The sequence below is a fragment of the Salvia hispanica genome, chromosome 6, assembly GCF_023119035.1.
Source record: "Salvia hispanica cultivar TCC Black 2014 chromosome 6, UniMelb_Shisp_WGS_1.0, whole genome shotgun sequence".
Taxonomy (NCBI): Eukaryota; Viridiplantae; Streptophyta; class Magnoliopsida; order Lamiales; family Lamiaceae; genus Salvia; species Salvia hispanica.
Genome location: NC_062970.1, coordinates 17,287,329 through 17,308,724, shown reverse-complemented (window position 1 = coordinate 17,308,724; position 21,396 = coordinate 17,287,329). Strand labels below are relative to the sequence as shown.

The 21,396-nt window shown below is 35.2% G+C and overlaps 1 protein-coding gene across 1 annotated transcript; it reads left to right on the top strand.

The window, feature by feature from the left end:
• The first annotated feature begins 5,368 nt into the window (after positions 1-5,368).
• LOC125194822 ((+)-menthofuran synthase-like) lies at positions 5,369-7,148 on the top strand. The gene is made up of 2 exons (XM_048093040.1): positions 5,369-6,223; positions 6,534-7,148. The coding sequence occupies exons 1-2, from the start codon at positions 5,369-5,371 to the stop codon at positions 7,146-7,148; spliced, it is 1,470 nt and encodes a 489-aa protein (XP_047948997.1).
• The last annotated feature ends 14,248 nt before the right edge of the window (positions 7,149-21,396 follow it).

Here is a 21,396-nt window from a genome sequence, read left to right as displayed (position 1 = left end):
AGTGAAGTAAATTTGTGATAGAGTGAACTGATTTCTCCTTCAAATTCGAAAATCTCATGTGTTAAAACTAGCCCTTGATTTTCTTGATCTTGTGGCTGTGATTTGTTCTCTAGTTATATACTTAAGGGGCACTTTTCCCATATCACTACTCTACATAGTATAGTACTATATACTACAAATATTTTTATAAAAATATTACGATGCATAAAAATTAACGATATACTATTATGTATCTCATTGATGGTGACACTGACATGTAAATTAATGCAGATAAATAAATCAAATCAGATTCATATGTAATACACCCGTCAGTGTACATTAATGCAGATAAATAAATCAAATCAGACTCATATGTAATACACACCGGTCTCTAAAAATTTGTCATATATTTTTATTTTCGTAGTATACTCTACATTTTACTAACTAATTTTCACTCACATTTTATTATACAAATTAATATCTCAACCCTTATTTTTTATTATATTTCCTAAAATTTGTGCCCACCCTCATTTTTTATTATATTTTCTAAAATTTGTGCCCAACAAGTGACAAAATTTAAGTGACACGAGGGAGTAATGAAATGCTTGGACTTTGTCAATCATCCATCCTGACGATTTATTCATAATTTGGTATCGCTTCAAGTCGAAATCATCTATATACGTTAAATAAATAGGATAATTTGACTGTTGTAAATTTTAAAATTTCATTATAAATTTTGCATACAAACCTCTAAATTACAGAATTATTAAGTTGTTCTAATTCTGCAACCAATTAAATATTATGATACTGACATGATTTAATGACTTATTTATACTCTCTCTGTTCCATAAAGATAGGGATTTGGGGACGTGAGTTTTAATTTGAACTTGGTAAAATAAAAGTGATGTAGAAAGAAAAAGTGATTGAATTATTGTTAGTGAAGAATTGTCCATCTTGTAAAAGAGAAAAGACTTACTAAAAATAAAAAGCGATAAATTTTTTGAGACAAGGGAGCATAATATTATCAAATGTTTTGTCACATTAATTGACAAGGTTTCAAAGGTTAGCAAGCAAGGGAATCACGTTCATTAAAGTTGGAAGATTTTGATTTCTTTGCTCATTGATAAGGCTAATTTCATGCATTGGTTATGAGATAAATTCTGTGATTTTCTGGGTCTAACAAGTTTTATAAACCAGGTGTGTAGAGAAATCGCCAGCCCCAGGAAGAAAGAAGGGATTACATGAAGGAGGAAGCTGGCGGGAAAAAGTGAGCAGAAAAAGGGAAGAGTTTTACTAGACTAAGGAGCATCCATGAGGAGGGCAAAATGGTAAACACCAGGAAGAGTCTAGAAGCTCCGCCCCTTATAAATAAGAGTACGCGTTCAACATGAAGAGAGTCCTCCTTTCGCATCATCAGCTTTTAGCTTAGCTTTTCCATTTTCTCTATACACACACTTTTAGGAGAATCATCGTAGGGGTTCACGTTCCAGTTCAGTTGTGGTGTAACACCGTCTCCAAGGGAGGCGAAGATACAATCCTTTATTTGCTTTTGTTTGTTTTTCGGATTCCCTGAGTCTTCGTTGTTCAAAGCTCGGTCTTGTTTTGCTACTTTCTCGTTGGATATTGCGTATTTTGCTATGGAATTTGCTACTTTGGTTTCGGTTATGTTATTGTTGCATTATCTGTTTGATTTTGGTGGATATTGTTGATTGATCTGAGGTGGAGTTTGAATTGTATGGAGATATGTAGTTGATCGGTTGAATCGGTTGAATCTGCGAAGATCGGAGATGGAAATTGTGTTGGATTGTTGTGGATGGCTTGGATCCGGACTGGATGAAACATCTAGCGTGTGGATCTGTTCATGTTTGCATGGTTGTGACATTTAAATTTGGTTTACTTGTTTACCTTGTCTAGTAACCATATATCTGCTTTAGTTTTAGTAGTTCCTTGTGTTAATCGGTTTAATTTCGTTTGCCCTGTTTCGATCCTTGCTTTGCTCTGTTTTTCATTTGTTATTTCGTGATAAAAGTTAGATAAGATGATGTCGTTGTTAGTTAGTCATGTAGTTGGTTAATCTGCAGCTTTTTCCGTCGTACTATGCCGTTTAGGGAAATGGTCCCCACGTGCTGTTCTTTCCTGTGTCTAGGTTAGTTTAGGAAGCCATTTACCTCGTCTAGTAGTAATTTCAAGATCATTTGGTCACCATTATGCATGTTCTTTATCTCTGCCTAGATGTAGCTGTTAGATAGGATATTTCATTTACAGAGTCTAGGAATTAAATCTCAACCTCGAGAAAATTGCGTGGCAGCAGCCAAAAATAGTTTCCAGATCTTTTAGCATGTTTACTTACGCATCTGTCTCTGTGGATTCGATCCCTGCTTCCCTGTACTAATCTTTTTAGCATAGCGGGTTGAGGGTTTTGAAGGGAGAAGGAAGTGATTGTGTGCCCAACGACAGATAACCCGAGAATTCTCTGAGTTCCTAGACCCAGTGTCTAGTGGATTCTCTGGATCGGAGAAATTCCATTTTATAAAACAACACACTCACCACACTTTTCGACTCTTCACTCATACGCATCCAAACATCAAAACAGTTTAAAGTTGGTATTGAGTTTTATAGTATTATTGCTTTTTTGTTAGTAAACGTCTAGCTGAATTTTTGTGGTTGGACCGTTGGACTATGGATATTCAAAGCGGCAAGTGGATTAGAATCGACAAGGAAATGATGCTACTTAAGTTCAGGTAGCATTTGGGCTTTTGTTTTGGGCCTTATATACGGGGCCTAAAGCAATACAGTTTATCTATCTCACTAGTTGCAATTATAGATGAAGTGTCTTCATATTGCCAACCCTATAGCCGCAATTGTATATGAGAGTTTTAAAGTTGGCGGCTTACAATAAATTGGCTGCAAATCTACAATACCATCGTCCCTTCTATTAGTCTGTAGAGCTTAATTGTCCTTTTTCTCATCATGCTCAAAGATATTTTGTCAATCTTCCTATTAGTACATATATTGTTGTTTAATATACTCTCGGTCCTATAACAAATGACATACTTGGGTAAAGGTATACTCCCTCCATTTCATAGTAATAGAAGTAAAACTTTTCAGCACGGAGATTAAGAAAAAATTGTGTTAGGTGAGTTAAGTAAAGAGAGAAAAAAGTGGAAAATGAAAAAGGTAGAGAGATGAAGAGAGAAAAAAGTAAGAGAGAGTAAAGTATGTGTGAAAAAATGTGTTGACTTTTACAAAAAGGGAAATGATTCTATTACTATGGAACGGACGAAAATGGAAAAACGCCCATGTTACTATGGAATGGAGGGAGTAATATTTTAGGAGATATTGTTTGTGAGTTGAGTATAGAGAGAAAATAAGTATATTATATTAATGTAAAGGAGAACTTTTTCTAAAAAATGAAATGTTATACTCCCTCCGTCCACAAAAATATGACACATTTACCATTTTTGACCGTCCACAACAAATAGAGCACATTCATTTATGCAAAGTTTTTAACAAATAATAACTCTATGAAAGCGCAGGTTTTCTCTCGGTCAACGTATGTAACTGCAAGAGTGTATTCAACTGACCAGGATGAGATTCTCGACCTAGCTTAGTCGTTGGCACGATAACCGGAACCTGTTATCAAACAAATATTCCTCAACCCACTTCTACTGATTAGTATAATGGAGGTAAGGGTCGAATCCCACAAGAATGGACACGTTCAAATACTGCGGTGACATTCCTAGGTGTTTTTGGTTAACTACCACGCTTGGGTTGAGATTTTACCTAGGCAAGAAATAAAAGTGGTACTCCATTGACTAGTAGGCGTAAAAAAAAACAGGCATGTGGTTGTGTTCGTGAAATTAGGGGACAAGGTGTCTCAGAGGTATATGAAAAGTAGACAGTTACTAAAAGAAGAAATTTAGACAACAAGGTATATCTGGTGGCTGACCGGCTCTCTGACAGGTCTGGAAGGAACAACTGAAAAGTAGGGGACAAAAGTAAAAGTAACTCAAAAGTAAAGTGGTCCAAACTAAAGTTGATTTTGACGTTTTCTTCTTCACCAAGCATTAACAGAAATCATATGAACACAAACACCATGACTAAACTCAGATTCATGACTTCGAACTCAAGATCCATTGATTAAAATGCTTAACTCAAGATGAACAGCTGAAACTATAGACTACCTCTACTGACTAACATGCAAGTGGTGATCACAGTGCAGAACAGAAAACTCATGCACGAAAACTCAAACTGAAACGTAACTACAATTTTCGATCAACAACTACAGATCTAGCCTACTCGAAGGAAAATACATGCACGCACTTAAAAGTTAAAGGCGATAACTAAATCTAACTTTCCTAGGCAGAACGAAGCAAACCCTAACCAAAGAGACATTCGGAATAGAAATTTCATAACTTAAACGTTTGGATCTTCACCAAGTACTTCAAAAGGCAACAAAGATAAATGTTTGCAACAGATCCAACAAAGTAAACAGGTAAAATTAAACTACAAAGCAAATAACGATTGTTTTGCCACTCCGGGCGGTGATACTGCTATACTACTACGGCAACTGGCTGGAACGGTAGATCGATGACTTCTCCGGCAGACTCTTGGACGTCAAGTGACCATAGTTGTGGTGAGGAACGAGAGATTGGACAATGCTGAAGAATTGATCTTCTAGAGAGAATTCTACTAAGTGTGTATGAGAACCGAACTTGCGAACTCCAAAGAACGAACTCCCTTTCTCTCTCCAAGTGGCTACTTTTATAGGGAGGCTTGCCCTTGCTTTTAGGGTAGACTTCCTTCACGATTTGACTTTTCTGCCCTTGTTAATGATTATCCCAGCTATCCTTCTTCTCCATCTCGAGCCTTTTTTCTGGCATGCATCCTTGGTCAGTATTGCACCCTTCTAGCGCTCTTTTCACTTGCGTCACCTGAATCGTCTCCTACTGACTTGGATCCCTTAATCCTGCACACTTGAGCAACTGTTTTGCGTTTTGCAGATAATACATGCATTTCACGACATACTGACCAGTAACCAAGGCTTAGAATACGACTTATCACTCTACATATCATTCCACTAACACTACTTCTCACTTACTTTTTCTCCTTCTCTCTTACTTTTTTTCCTTCTCTCTTACTTTATCAATTCTACATTAAAACCCGTGTCATACACCAATTGCCCATTTTTTTTGTGAACGGAAGGAATATCTATTATGGAATAAACTATAAAAGAAAATGTGACATCTATTACGATCCAGGAGGAGTACGACATTAAGGGGGTGTTTGGTAACAATATTACAATAAGTTACAAACTCTTTTTTGGCTTTAAACCATAGTAAGTAAGTTCTGAAAAATAAGTCCATCATCAAACTGAAAAAGAGAGAAAATGGCAGCTCTACTACTTCTTTTCTGTTTCATCTTCCTAGTCCTTTTCTTCTTCAAGAAAAGCCCCTCAACAAAGAGGCTACCGCCGTCTCCATTAAAGCTTCCGATAATCGGAAACGTCTACCTAGCCGGAAACCTACCCCACCGCTCCTTCCACTCTCTATCTAAGCGCTACGGCGAGGTGATGCTACTCCAATTCGGCAGCAAGCCTGTCGTCGTCGCCTCCTCGGCCAACGCAGCCCGAGAGATAATGAAAAACCAAGACCTAATCTTCGCAAGCAGGCCGAGGCTGAGCATCCCCCACAGGCTACTGTACGGATGCAGAGACGTCGGTTTCGCTGCCTACGGCGATCACTGGCGTCAGAGGCGGAGCATGTGCGTGCTCCGTCTCTTCAGCAACAAGAGGGTCCAATCCTTTCGTCCCATTCGAGAAGAAGAGACGTCGCTGATGATAGAGAAGATCAAGCGATCTTCGCCGGGGGTTGTGAACTTGAGCAAGGTCTTCGTGGAGCTGTCGAATGATGTAGTCAGCAGGGCGGTGTTAGGGAGGAGCTACGGCGGGGAGAGTGATTTTAATCGGATTTTGGTGAAGTTTATTGAGATGATGGGGAGATTTGATGTGGGAGATTTCGTGCCATGGTTGGGTTGGATTAACCGTGTGAATGGTGTTGAAGCACAAGTTGAAAAGATTTTTAAAACGATGGATGAATTTATGGAGGGTGTGCTTCGAGAATATAGAATGAAGAAATTGAGTGATGATGCAGTTGTGAATTTTGCAGATGCATTGCTTGAGTTGCAGAGAGAGAGTAAGGATAGTGATCCGGTTGAGGATGATGTGATTAAAGCTCTAATCTTAGTAAGTACCTCATCACTATTACTACTACATGTGTTTCATTTTATTATAGTAGTACTATCATAAAATGTTTTAGAAACCAGACTTGTAACTGGAATATAGAAGCTATTGGTTCATGGTTCAGTTGATCATCCTAGTTTGATCAATGTTTTCAACCAGCCAAAATTTGTTTCTAAAAATTCTTATAAAAAAATTCTCTGAACCATAGATATTGTGCTACAATAGCAATGTTAAAGGACCAATTGCCGAATCAAGAAAAACTATTATAGCAAAATCTTAAACTCCAAATTTAGAGTGGACGATATTATTGCAGGACATGTTTGTGGCAGGAACGGATACAACATCCACATCGTTAGAGTGGACGATGACAGAGCTTATAAGAAATCCAAGAACTATGAAGCTTCTTCAAAAGGAAGTGAGAGAAGTAGCTAGAAACAAGAACGGGAAAGATATCACCGAGGATGACTTGGACAAAATGCCCTATTTGAAAGCAGTATCCAAAGAGAGTCTAAGGCTGCATCCACCTTTACCACTAGCCCTCCCTCGTGAATTATCTCGAGACACAAATTTAATGGGCTACAACATCCCAAGTGGTGCACTTGTGTTGGTTAATAGTTGGACCATTTCAAGGGACCCTTTGTTATGGGAGAATCCTGATGAATTTCGTCCTGAAAGGTTCTTTGATATAGATATAGACTATAAAGGTTTGCATTTTGAGATGATTCCCTTTGGAGCTGGCCGAAGAGGTTGCCCCGGTATAACGTTTGCGATGTCTTTGTACGAGCTTGCTATATCAAGATTGGTAAACGATTTCAACTTTGGATTGCTTGATGGAGATAGATTGGAGGATTTGGACATAACTGAAGCGTTTGGAATTATTGTCCATAAGAAATGTCCTCTACTTGTGGTTCCTACTCCATGTGCTTGATGTGTAATTTGGGTAGGATTTTATTTCAATGTATATGTATCAATCAAGATTAATAAATAATCTTTAGTATTGCAATTTTTCTGCAAGCATCCATCTGTAATTATAATAAATAGATTGTCGACCCACGTGAAGAAAAAGTTAATTTAATCGCTAAACAAGGATTTTTAAAAGAGAATTGATCTTATAGGAACTAAATCAAAGTTAATTTAATCGCTAAACAAAGATTTTTAAAGAGAATTTATCTTACAGGAACTAAATCACAACACTCAAAGAATGGGGAATTTATCAGAAGGCTTTAGACAACTTAAGTCATTCTAGTGCAATCATTCACAAAAATAACGAAATATTTAAAATTATGATCACCAACCACAGAGACAGGACCCTCAACATCAACATCAATATGGAAAAGGGAAACAATAGATCTCAAAGTATTGTTCGGTTTAAAAGATTGTTTGTAGCTCGTTGCCAAAGCAATTCTCATAGTAAAAATCTCTACAATGGTAATGTTTAGGAAACATGAGTTAAAGGTAACCTAAGGAAGGAATAGGAGTGGATCGGTATGGTATACCGTACAAAGAGTGTCACACCGCATACCGTACCGAAAGTAGCGGTATGACAAAATTCTATTGATACCTTACCGTATTTTCGGTATACCGAAAATTCGGTATGATAATTTTCAATACCATTATCATACCATTAATGCGGTATACCGTACCGTATTACGGTATATACCATACTTTTACGGTATACTGTAATACCGTTATACATGCTATAAAAAAATATATTATAATTTTATATCCAAAATATTTAAAATAACATTTCCAAGTGTTCAACTATTTAAAAAAAATCCAAAAGAATAAAACTTCAACAATTCAAATCCAAAAACAAAACAACCAAACCTATTGTTAGGTTTGGTATACTGAAAAGCATGTTTCGAGCAAGTTTCGCTCGAATAGAATCTTGCTTGTATACGTAAAACTCTACAATTCACTTTTAACCCGATTCAGTATTATTCGAGCAGTTTCGCACGAATAGAATCAGTATATTATTACATTGTGTTTGCTTGTGCATTTATAAGATGTTTTATAAACATTTAAATGTATAAGAAGCAAACAAAGTCTAAGTCTTTTGCTTAGTAGACTGGTTGTGGGCGTCGTCCACTTTAAGGTAACACGGTCGGTTCTATGCAATGCTTTGCAAAAGAAAAAGAAGAATTTCACAACCCAGATAGGCTTAGACTACCTATCGTGAAAGGTTGCAATATCAGTCCGATTATTTCTAAGCCTTTCTGAAATAAGATGACGTTGGTGTAGTATAACACTGAATGAATCTAACAGCAAGACGTGTCTTTATGCTATCTACTGAAAGACTAGGTCTTGATAAAATACTATTTCTTAATCTACATACGTTAGCATTGAGCATACGGTATTGATTATGCACTACTTTGACTTATCAAATGGTGCGGGTTTTTCGCAACCCAATAATCCTGATATATTGGGTAGTGGTGATTAATATCTAGTGGTGCTAGGATTGCTATTATGTTGAATCATGCGCGAGGTGAGTCTCGTTTGATAATGTCCTCAAGAGGAGCTCGAACAAGGTTTTATTATTCGGAAAACTGGCCAGTTGGAGTTTTATTACTCTATGAATAATAAATAAGTGTTTCTTGCTAAGTCCACTCTTGGAATTAATAAGATGTTAATTAATTAAGTCCACAGCAGACATTAATTAATTAATGGACATTTATATCTTAAGCGCGGGAAATAAATAATATAAATAATGGAAACCCGGATTACTTATAATTTCGGATTTGGATGAGTGCAATATTACTTCTGTAGTGGTTGCTCGTAACATTCCAATATAAGCTTGTATTAAATTGTGGGTTCAATTTAATTAGTAAAAAGCTAATTGGGCAAGCCCATATCCAAAACCTTCCATAGATCCCTGTCTGGGCCCATAAGGAACTTAATATAAATAGGAGAATAAAGGAGACAGAAGAATCACAATTTTCATATTTTGTATTTTTCGAAAATTTCAGCTTCCCCAGCTGTAGGAATTTTCGAATTCCACTCCTTTTCCCAAAAGGATTTCTTCTGTCTTCTTTATTTAAGTTCTAGTATTCTAGTAAGATCAGCCCACCCTGATATTGGAATACAGTTCGGGAACCAGAGAGAAGATCCGTGGTCTAGTATTGAAGATCATCACGTGGAGAAGGCGCGAGCAATCGACGATTCTTTGGAGAATCAAATCGGTAACTCTAAACCGTAGAATTCATGTTTTAGGATTTACTTTCTTTGAGCATGAATTATTTGCGTTCTAGCATGCAATTATCAATTTAACATGTGAATTGATTAATCGCATAATCGGTCAAATAGATCCGTGTCTGATTCATTTATTTGTACAAGTCTTCCGCTGTGCAAGGGGATCCAAACCCCATCAATTGGTATCAGAGCCAATTTTTGGCTCTGATTATGTGGATTAATCTCGTGTTATGTGAATTGCTTGAATGCATGTTTTTTCTTCGCTACGTGTCGTGTTTGTTTGTTTTATCTGTTCGAACACAAAGACGGAAGATACGCGGAGGAATAGATTTCTTTAATTGCGGCGTAAATCCATTGCGAGAATTTCTTTTTACGTGGACATGTCATGTGAGAATCAATTCTCTATGTTATGTAATCATTACCTAAATTATTTGACATATTTTAATAATTGTTTTGTGATTACCATATAATGCACGTAAATTGAAATTGCATTCCGATTTGCGGGTAAAACCGCATGAGTTCAATCGGCCAGCAGCCTTGGCGTGATCTTTGAAGCCTGGAGGGTTGCCGGGGACATTGAACAGTAGTAGCCCAGCTCACTGGGCAGCGTGGCAGGCTGGGCAGTCTGCACGAAGCACGGAATGCAGCACCGGCGGAGTTACAGCGACGCAGCAGCGGTGTCTCCGTGCAGCAGCAGCGTTGAGTGGCAGCAGCGGCGGCGGGCTGGCCAAGCTGTGTCGGCAGCCCAAGCTCTCGAGCTGGGCAGTTTGCGCGACGCAGAACAGCAGCGGTTGTTGTGCGAGTGGGAGCCCTTCGTGGGCAGTTCCTGGACTCGTGTTCCATCGCCTCGCATAGCTCAACGTGTAACCTCTTTCCAAATTTTGATTAGGATTTCCAAATCCTTGATTCAATTTTGGAAATAATTCAAGATTAATTTGGAAATAAGATTTGAATATATCTTTTGTGGATTTTATATATTATATAAGATTTGATTATGAATTAAATCATGGATTAACTAGATTATTTCCTTATATTATGGATTTGTATGGATTTTATTCCTAGTTCAATCCTAGTTATATTTGGAAAATAATAATCTAATTTTTTATCTATATCCTATGAATTTGTATGAATTTATTCCTAGGCGAATCCTAGTTGGATTTAGATGATAATAATATTATTTTAATCTTATCCTATGAGTTTATATGAATTTATTCATAGATAAATTCTAGATGGATTTGGATAGTGATAACATAATATTTTATTCTTATCTTATAGATTTGTATGGATTTGTTCCTAGATAAATCTTGGATAGATTTGAACAATTATAATATAATATTATCGTATTCTATGGATTTATATGGATTTAATCCAAGATGAATCTTAGATGAAATAGGATAAACATTTATATTAATTATTTTATCCTATGGATTTGAATAGATTTAATTCTATTAAGACAGATCTTAGATGGATCAAAATAAGTATTATATCCAAGTTATCCTTATCTTTTGGATTTATATCCTAGATAGATTAGGATAAAGATGATATATAAGAAAATCCTTATTTAATTGGATTTAGATGAATTTATTTATCTAAGAAATCCTAAATAATATTTGATATATTCTGGATGTCTATTCTAAATAGAATTAAGATTTGTATAAATCTTTATTGATAGGATTTTATTTTTATCTTATGGATTATGATAAGTTTGTTTCTATCTAGTAATATCCTAGTGCGATTTAAATAATGATAATCCTAGATCAACGTTATCTTGAATTGAAGGATTTGGTTTTATCGAAATAAAATCTAGAATAATCCTAAATGGATTTAGATAGTTAACACTATCTTGATAAATCCTAAATGAATATGGATAATTATTATCCAAGATAAAACTTAATTATTTAATTGATTCTCCCTTGACTAGATTAAATAATTTTCGATAATTATCATGTGTGTTTAAATGCTATGCATTAAATGGATTTATCTGTTTATTTGGTGTTTATCTAATTTAAGTGGATTATCTGCTTTATCTGCTTATGTGATAATTATGCAAAAACCATATAAAAATATCTAAGTGATGATTACAACAAGTGCGTTGTATACGGTCTCCATCGGTTGGTTTGCAAATTTATGAAGCTAGTTTCTAATATTATCGTCACCCATGCTGTGGGGACAATAATCCTAAGAAATAGCAAGTTCATAAGGGCAGACTTCTCAAATATAAATAGTATGAACTAGAAAGTAGTTTCTAATATTATCGCCACCCATGCTGTGGGGACAATAATCCTAAGAAATTACAAGTTTCAGAAGTTCAAACAGAATTTATGAGATAGCTTGGTTTTGTTATCAGCACATGAGCATTGTTATGGGAGTGTGTTGTAGAAACAAGATTCTGTAATGCTAAATCTGATGGTCGAGCTTAGGCAACATTTGGCGGCCATGCCGTGCTGCGGTCTCTGGACTATTCGTCGGTGTTGTGACCAGTAAAATTGCTAAAATTTTAATGCGTATTGACCTCTGCTTGAGGGTACAAAATTTTAATTTTACAGTTGCAAGATACATAATTGTTTTGTGGTTATTTGCGATTATGTATTGAGCATGAGTATGTGATAATAAGTTTATTTGCCAAATCTTCATTATGTCATTTAATATTTGTCTGCGATCCTTAAAGAAAGTAAACTCGAATGCCTAAATTATGTAGACCGGAAACGAAAATGGATAAGATTCTCATCGCTGAAAGCTTGGAGTTTATACTCAATGATTCATGTCCTCCATTTCCTCGACATAATTCCACGAAGAATGTTCGAGAATGCATTATGCATGTACTTGACAAGCTCTTTGAGGAATAAGGTCAAGCTATTTTCCTTTTAAGTAGCTCGACAAGTCTTGGTTAATGACGATGAAAGATGGATATAAATAGAATCTGTCAAGATGATTCGATTGGAATATCCTAGAGTGACAGAATGTTTTGAGGATCTTTTGATCACTCAAATAGTTTCTGACACACAAGTCATCGCCTAAAGTAATAAGAAATGACTACAAGAAGGTTTAACTGAAAAGTAGAAAATCTTCAGAATAATAGTCGTTATATTACTGTTAGAGGAAAGTAACATGATAGATGACGAATTCATAAAGGCTGCATTTTCTTAAGTCCTAGTTCATTTGAACAAAAGACTAGATATGGAAATGGGAGAGCCTGAATTGTCATCAAAGTTTGTTTAAAGCGAGAAAAGATGCTTTGTGAGTTGGATTGACCTATTTTATAGAAGGACAATGACTTACATGACAATGCAACTTCTAAGTAAGAGATCTTGATCCAGTTAGGTTTTTGTTGCAGTGGGAGCTATTAATGCTCAACTATTGTTTTATGGTTGATGCTTAAGGCATCATAGTATTAAAATAATATAAGTGCGACAAGGTTGAGTATTCAACAACACATCAACTTCTTAATCATTGAATGATAAAGTATTTATGGCTCTTAGTCTTAAGGCCAAGAAAATACTTAGCAATTGTTCGAACTGATCTAGACTATCAAGATTTTAACATTTCGTTAAATAGCTTGAGAGTTGAGAAAGTCTATTTGATGCACTATGAGTTAGAATCATTTGATTTTTCAAGAGATTCAGAATACTTATAGAAGTGCAACATAGAAAGACTAGCAAGTCTCAATGGTTTACACCATAAGGAGACGAGCAAAGGGTTATGATCAGTAGTGGGAGTCTAATCTCCATTAACGAATCCAAGCATTCATCTAATGAATGGGATAGTTATGTAAGAAGGAATCGAAGTCTTTCTAAGACAAGTTTGATTAAGTGATGAGTTGTGCTCATTAAGATCTTATCATTGATGGGATAAACATTAAAGAAACTACCAACATCAGTACCTTCTACAAAACACGAGTTGTGGACTAGAGCGTCTCTAGTCTAGCACATCTCAAGGTGTAATGTTGTTCCAACACGTGTTGGAAAAGTGTCCAAGAAATTGGAGTTGTGTACTGAGGCATGTTTTAAGGTTTGTCCCAAATGATGTAAGATTATAAGTTCTGTAATCTTCAAAGATATAATTCTTGTATGAAGATCATGAGATGAACTACAAGCCTAACAGCGTGATGACTCTCAAAATAAAGAGAGAGATATCAGATTTTCCACATTACCAAGAAGTCATACCATTAGAAACTTTTGCACTAATAAAATCAACTTCAGTACCTAAGATTGTAAGAACCATGTCGTAGTGGGAGCGTTCCACTGGAACACAACAAGTTCATGGGTCTAAGAGTGTCGTAAGACTCAGTCTTAGATTAACTTGAACATAATCCCTTTAACTACAATGTAGTATTGGTTAATTTGGATAATCATCTTTGAAAAGGTGATAGATTCCATATTACAATCTATGATAGACAACATATTTTACAAGACTTGCAATACTACCTACAGGCTGTGTCAGTCAGTGGGAGCAAGTATCTTTGCAAGTGTAAATGTGGATCTCAAATGGCTAGACAATGACAATGGGTTATGCCCAAAGAGAATTATCTTCTCGCTATCGTTGTGCCAGGATTTAATCGATCATATTGTCTATTAGAACTTACATAAATTAGAATGTATGTATTATGATTGTCAAGACAGCCTTCTATAAATAGAAGTCTTGAGGAAATCATCTACTAGAACATTCTAATGGATATGTAATTAAGGGCAAGAAACGCATGATTGGAAGCTTATATAGACCTTCATGGTCTTAGGCAAGCATCTAAATCAGAGTATATGTGTTTAATCAAATTGTCAAATATTTGGAATTTGACTTGTGTCCTTATCAGTGCTATAAGCACAAGGAAGTTGAAAGTGCATTACATATGGTATTATTGGTACTCTACGATGATGAAATCTACAAAAGTTGCAAACAACTAAGATTGGCATCTGGCGTAGGAAACTGGTCGTCTACCCAGTTTAAGATAAGTGATTTAAGAGAAACTAATTACATTCTTAAGCATCTAAGTTCTTTTAAGATGCTAGAAAGAATGTTGACATTCTCTTAGGAATCCTATATCTACACATTGCTTGGAACATTTAAGCATTAGAAATTCCATGAAAAGGTTTATACCTCTCAAGATGGAATTGTCTTGTCTCTAGTCAAGTGTCGTTTGACGCTTAGTGAGATTAAGAATAATGAGACTAGTGTTGGAGATAGATGTCTCATATATGCTATAATGTGTACTAAGTTTGATATTAGTTGTGCTTATGCATTGCAAGTATATATCATATTAACCATGGCAAAGGATTTTGATTGAGGTAATGAATATACCCTAGTGCTTGAGAAAGACTAGTAACTATATTCTAGTTTACCAGTCATTCATGTAATGTCCTTGGGGTTACACTGACTTAGTTTTATGACTAATCAGTGATCGAGTAAGTCATCCTCTGAATATGTGTTTACCTTAGGAGTATCTTCCTAATAGCTTTAATCGTAAGTTTGAGTATGCCTATGAGTATTACATTTGGAGTATGACTCTAGTAAAGGCTAACTCAAGGGACACACGAGCTAATAAAGCTAAGCAATCACATAGAGAGATGAAATTAATTAAAGATCAAGTACGCAGCAAAGACATTATGGTGGAAAAGATATGATCAGAGAACAACCAAGCAGATTTTTCACATAAAATGCCTTTGTGGCAACATGTTCAAACATGATGTGAAATGAATGGTGGTTCGATATATCTAGTCTATGCAATGCTTTGCAAAGAAAAGACCACAACCCAGAGGAAGCTAGACTACCTATCGCAAGGTCGTAATGTCACTCCGATTATTTCTAAGCTCATCGAAATAAGATGACGTTGGTGTGTATAGCATCGAATGGATCTAACACAATATTTTGCTCCTTTATGCTATCCACCTAAAGACCAGGTCTTGATAAAATACTATTTCTTAATCTACACATGTTAGCATTGAGCATACGGTATTGATTATGCACTATACTTATCAAATGGTGAGCGCGTGAACCCAATAATCCCATATATTGGGTAGTGGTGATTAATATTTAGCGGTGCTAGGATTGCTATTATGTTAATCGTGCGCGAGGTGAGTCTCTTTTGATAATGTCCTCAAGAGGAGCTTTAAATAAGGTTTTATTATTCTAAATCGGCTACTGAGTTTCTGGTTACCTATGAATAATAAATAAAGTTGTTTCTGCTAAGTCCACTCTTGAATTGATCAGATGTTAATTAATTAAGTCCATAGCAGACATTAATTAAATTAATGGACATTTATATCTTAAGCGAGAAATAAATAATATATATAATGGAAACTTAATACTTGTAATTTCTGATTTGGATGGGGAGTGCAATATTATTTCTGTAGTGGCTGCTCGTAATATTCCAATATAAGCTTTTAAAATCATGTCTACTCAATTAGTAAAAAAGAATACAGCCCATATCCAAAACCTTCCATAGATCTCTGTCTGGGCCCAAAAGGAACTTAATATAAATAGGAGAATAAAGGAGACAGAATGATCACAATTTCATTATTTGTAATTTTCGAAAATTTCAGCTTCCCCAGCTGTAGGAATTTTCGAATTCTACTCCTTTTCCCAAAAGGATTTCTTCTGTCTTCTTTATTCGAGTCCTAGTATTTTGATGAGATCAGTCCACCCTGATATCGAGATATAGTTTGGGAACCAGTCAGAAGATCCGTGGTCTAGTATTGGAAGATCACGTGGAGAAGGCTAAGTAATCATTGATTCTTGGAGACAACTCCAGAAACTTAAAAACCAATAGACTGCAATATTAGAGTCCTAGCAAAAGGAATGTATAATTTATATATAAATGAACAAGGCATTACCTATTGGTATTGTATGTGGATTCGAAGGAGACAACATCACCATACAGTTGATAATTACGCTTAGATATTGCATCGCACCAGAAAAGCGCTTTCAACTCTTTTGAACTCCCAAGCTGATAGTGATATGTGAAATCAGGACATGCCTTCTTTTTCCTCGCCATTTCATCTAACAACATTTGTGCATCAGAACCTTCAACATAAGTTTTCAGACCTTGAACATAATTCCTAAGTTCTGCCACGGTGATTCCAACAGTGTCATAGCCGCCCAAGAACTCATTCAAGAATTTGAATGTCATGGTGGGTCCAATATTGGCTTTCGTGCAGTCCCATATGAATCGCCTGTGTACTTCACCCAACCTACGGTTAATATACATGTAACGTCTAAATGGAAGTTCAATCATACTATGATTGTGAACTTCCACAAATTCTTGAACAACATACCCCAAAAATCCAGCCTCAAATACATACTTGAGTGATATTCGCGCCCTACATTCACACCTTTTGGATGTGCGTCTACGTTTGGTTATAAAACCCTCTTGTGCATGCATCTCATCCATTTCAATCCCCACCTTCAATCCCTCTCTGTTACAAACAAGATATTGCCACGTAACAACATCTCTAGTAGATTTGATTCCACATTTACGCACATCAAAACCAGTTTCACGACCATAAGCTTCATAAAAGGCAATACCCTCATCTAATGAATGGAATTTCTTACCAACATAAGGACGGAGTTCGTCGGGGCATGCTGGCACACATGCAACTGGATAAAAAGATAAAACATGAGGCAAATTAGTTCAGATACAATTGACTGCAATAAACGATAAGGTGAACAGCAATGTGATACACATAAACCAGCAATTATTGCATACGAAAATCTGACAGCAATTACTAAAACTATTAAACAGAATCAGAATGAGCAAACAGAACAATTAGTACTACATAATCAGAATATAACAAAACATAACTAGGCAATTAAAATATAACAAAACACAATCAGAAACAACAAATAGAACAAACTATGCAACCATATAACAAAACAACAAGATGTAATACGTAAAACAGCAAATCATACAAAACAGAATCAGAAACAAAGCAACATTCAACAAAAACTTTCCCTACAATCAAAATCACAAAATACTCTTCAATCTGACAAAATTGGCAAACAATCCATCACTAAATATGACAATAATCCATAGTGCGACAGAAAACACATGAAAAATTGATCGAGAATTGAGGTAATGACGAAATCCACCTGCTGGAAAAACATCCAGATCAAAATCGATAATTGATTCACCCATATTTGAACGAATTTATGGAATGGATTGCAGAAATAACAGAATCGATTGCAGAGATCAAACTGAGATGAATCGCACAGCTCGTGTCATTGAATTGGTCAAATTGAGATGAACTCAAACTGGATTAAACATGCTGGGTGAAATTTGGCGATAGATATTGCAGAATCGTGAATCAAAATCGAAATTGGTTGAAAAATTTAAAGAAATCTAGCGACAAATCCAGAAACGAAAATCTTTGAGAATGGAAGAAAAGAAGGGTAGCGTGAATCTGTTTCTGTATCAAATTATAAAGAGATTTCCCAATTTGCCCTTCAGCCTTTTAATTTGATTAAACAAAAAAAAAAGAGCTGCCACATGGCAGCTTAGCAACGGTCGGATTTCCAGATCCTAGGGCCCCTAATGGTGGTATGGTGTTATATTAAATGGTGTTGTCATTTTAGCACAACCCTATATATATATATATATATATATATAGGGTCTTGTTAGGTTGAGATTATTTACCTTAATTGAGAAATGAGATGCAATATGGGCCACTAATCCATAAGATTCATGAAATGTCAACAACTTGCACATTATGTCAACACGAGGGTATAATTGTAATTTTATTAATAAAATGGAGGAAAACATAAAATTGTATTTCAAATCATTTTCTAATTTCGAAGACCTTCAAATATGCAAATCTGCAAATCTTCATACAATTCACACAATTGTGCAAAATCGAAAACCTTCAAAATCTCGCTGAAAAATCTGCTGGTCTTCAAATTTCAATTCGTAGACCTTCAAAATCGAACAGTTTTCTGCAATGACGATCGAAGAGCAAAATCGAAGACAACCGGCGTTGAATCGGCTGAAGCAACGATCGAAGAGAATCGGCATTCCAAATCGGCGGAGATCGTGAGAGATGAAGGTGGAGAAGTGGATTTGACAAACGTTGTTTCTACATTTCTGTTCCGGTTCATCGATTGATACTTTCAGTTTTGGCTCGGACTTTCACTTTTTTTCTTCACTCAGGTTAGAGATTCGATTTTTTTTTCGTGTTATATGTCTTCTTTTTAACTATTTGTGTATTCATTTTGATTTCGAACTGTCTGATGATTCTTGTGCAATGCCCTGATTTTCTGATGTTCAATTGCTGAGAATAAAGTCTGATCGTCTTTTCTCCTTTTTTAATTAGTTTAATTTGTGTTCTGCTTTTTAGGTTTGCTTATGTGATTTTGTTGAAATGTTTTTAGCTGATAGTGGAGTGGTGAGTCTCTATATTTACTTTTTTTACATTTCTTTTAAATTTTGTAGGCGATCTGGTAGTAATTAGGAATCTTTCATTGCGACCTGGTTCTTGAGGGCATTGGAAAATTTGAGGTTTATTTTGTCACTTAATTGAAATTTATTTTCACAGATGGTTTCAGGAAAGTGTTTGTTCTTGATATTTTGATTGGTAATAAGTAGTGAAAGCTTGAATTTTAAATTTTAAGTAATTGATTCAGGTTAAGAAATTGATTCAAATTTTAAGTATATTACTTCGATTTTAGTGAATTAAAACACATCTGCATTTGTTTTCTTATGAATTCGAGTCCTGCTGATTTTTTTTGTTGATTAGTGATGGTAGAATCAGAAGAGATGGATTTGTTTAAAATTTTAAGATTATTGACATTTTATACAATAGCTATTGACATAGCTATAATAACAAACTGTATGATCGTTGAATAGCTATTGACATAATTTTATTCACATAGATTATGCTTGTTTGAATAGCTATTAGGATGGCTGTAGAAAACATATGTATGGTTGTAGTAGTAAGTCAATAGCTATTGACATAGCTATAATAACAGACTGTATGATTGTTGAATAGTTGTTGACATAATTTTATTGACATAGTTTATGCTTGTTTGAATAGCTGTTAGGATGGTTGTAGAAAACATATGTATGGTTGTAGTAGTAAGTCAATAGCTATTACTTAGATTTTAGTGTTTTAAAACATATGTGGATTTGTTTTCTTATGAATTCAATTTCTGATGATTTTTTTGTTGATTAGCAATTGAAGAAGCGCAAGCTAATTAGACAGACGTGTTCAAGGCATCAACATGCAGCAAGCCATCTTGATATATTAATGTTCAAGGCATCTTGTGTTCTTAACTCTCTATCAGCTTCAACCGTCACCACATGCAGCAAGCCATGCTACAAGTGATCCAGTTCAATTAATGATTAAGTTCATCCTCATCATCATAATCTATATTTCTACGTTTCAGTAACTACATTTCACAAGGGAGTAGAGAGTGGTTGGGAGAGTGGTTGGATGTTGCTAGCTCGACGTGGCTACTTTGCGCACTTCTCCTTGCAGTGATTGCAGTTATTAGCTTCAGTGAACTTTCCCAACAAGTTTCGTTTTAACTCGTTGCTTCATTTTTGTTAACTGTTTTAGTAAACTAGGGCAGCTGTATTGAGCTATATGTAAAAATATTTGAATTGCATTAGACGTTAAATCCTTGGTAGAAGTTTATGTATTGATGAATTTTTGTGATGATCAAAAAAATCCAGCTGATGTAACTTTGTGCATATTAGGATAAAAAAGCTAAGAAATCTAACAGGTTGTGCCTCTTCCTTGCTGCAGGAAATTCGTAAAATTCATGAACATTTCACAGTCACTACATGCTCTCAAATTTGGACATTTCTTTGATGAAGTAAGTACATCATTTTATTTACATATGTTTCTCTGAGTTGACATTAGATTACTCCTACAATTTAGATACTAACATTGTAGAACTAATTTACAAGTAGTATGCAGAAGAAAGAAACAGAGAAAATATCCCTACATCGCCAGTTTCTGATCTAAAGGGGTGAGCCAAATCTTATCTTTTGTTATTTAGAATTAATTCAAATTAATTTGATATTAATTATAAATTACTAATTCAATAGGATGCTAAAGAAGAAGAAGTTGAAGGAACAAAAGAGGACGCAGTGGGTGATGACAATAATGAATCAGCCTCTCACCGCCAGCTGTAGGCCCAATGGATGACACACATGTTGAAACGAACAAAGAAAAGCAATAGGAGAAAGGAAAAGAGAAAGAAGAGAATATTGTTAAAATAACTAAAACTAAGATTAAATAGCATATTGTTTTTATAAAATGACTGAATTGTTGTTGACATGGCTTGAAAGTGTAGTTGACATTTAGTTATAATTGTTGTTGACATGATTTGTACGTGTTGTTGACATGACTTATAATTGTTGTTGACATGGTTTCTATGTGTAGTTGACATGACTTATAATTGTTGTTGACATGACTTATAATTGTTGTTGACATGACTTATAATTGTTGTTGACATGGTTCTATGTGTAGTTGACATGGCTTATAATTGTTGTTGACATGACTTATAATTGTTGGGTTGACATGACTTATAATTGTTGTTGACATGGTTCTATGTTGACATAGTATGTAACATAGTTGACAAGGCTTGTACGTGTAGTTAACACGATATGTACCGTAGTTGACATGACACTTATAATTCACATATCAATAGTCAGAATATCGAATGTCAACAACTCGTATTAAAATGTCAACAATTAAAAAATAACACTTATAATTTACATATCAATAGCAAGAATATATAATGTCAACAACTCACTTAAAATGTCAACAACTAACAAATAACACTTATAATTCAAATATCAATAGCAAGAATATTGAATGTCAACAACTCGTATTAAAATGTCAACAACTAAAAAATAACACTTATAATTCACATATCAATAGCCAGAATATCAAATGTCAACAACTCGTATTAAAATGTCAACAACTAAAAAATAACACTTATAGCAAAATGTCTACAGCTTGTCAACAACTTGTATATTGATTTTCGCGGATTCC

Excerpts from the sequence above, each read along its gene's own strand:
- LOC125194822 (XM_048093040.1), top strand. The coding sequence starts at position 5,369 with ATGGCAGCTCTACTACTTCTTTTCTGTTTCATCTTCCTAGTCCTTTTC. Across the intron at positions 6,224-6,533 it reads TGATTAAAGCTCTAATCTTA|GACATGTTTGTGGCAGGAAC; the intron begins GTAAGTACCTCA and ends ATATTATTGCAG.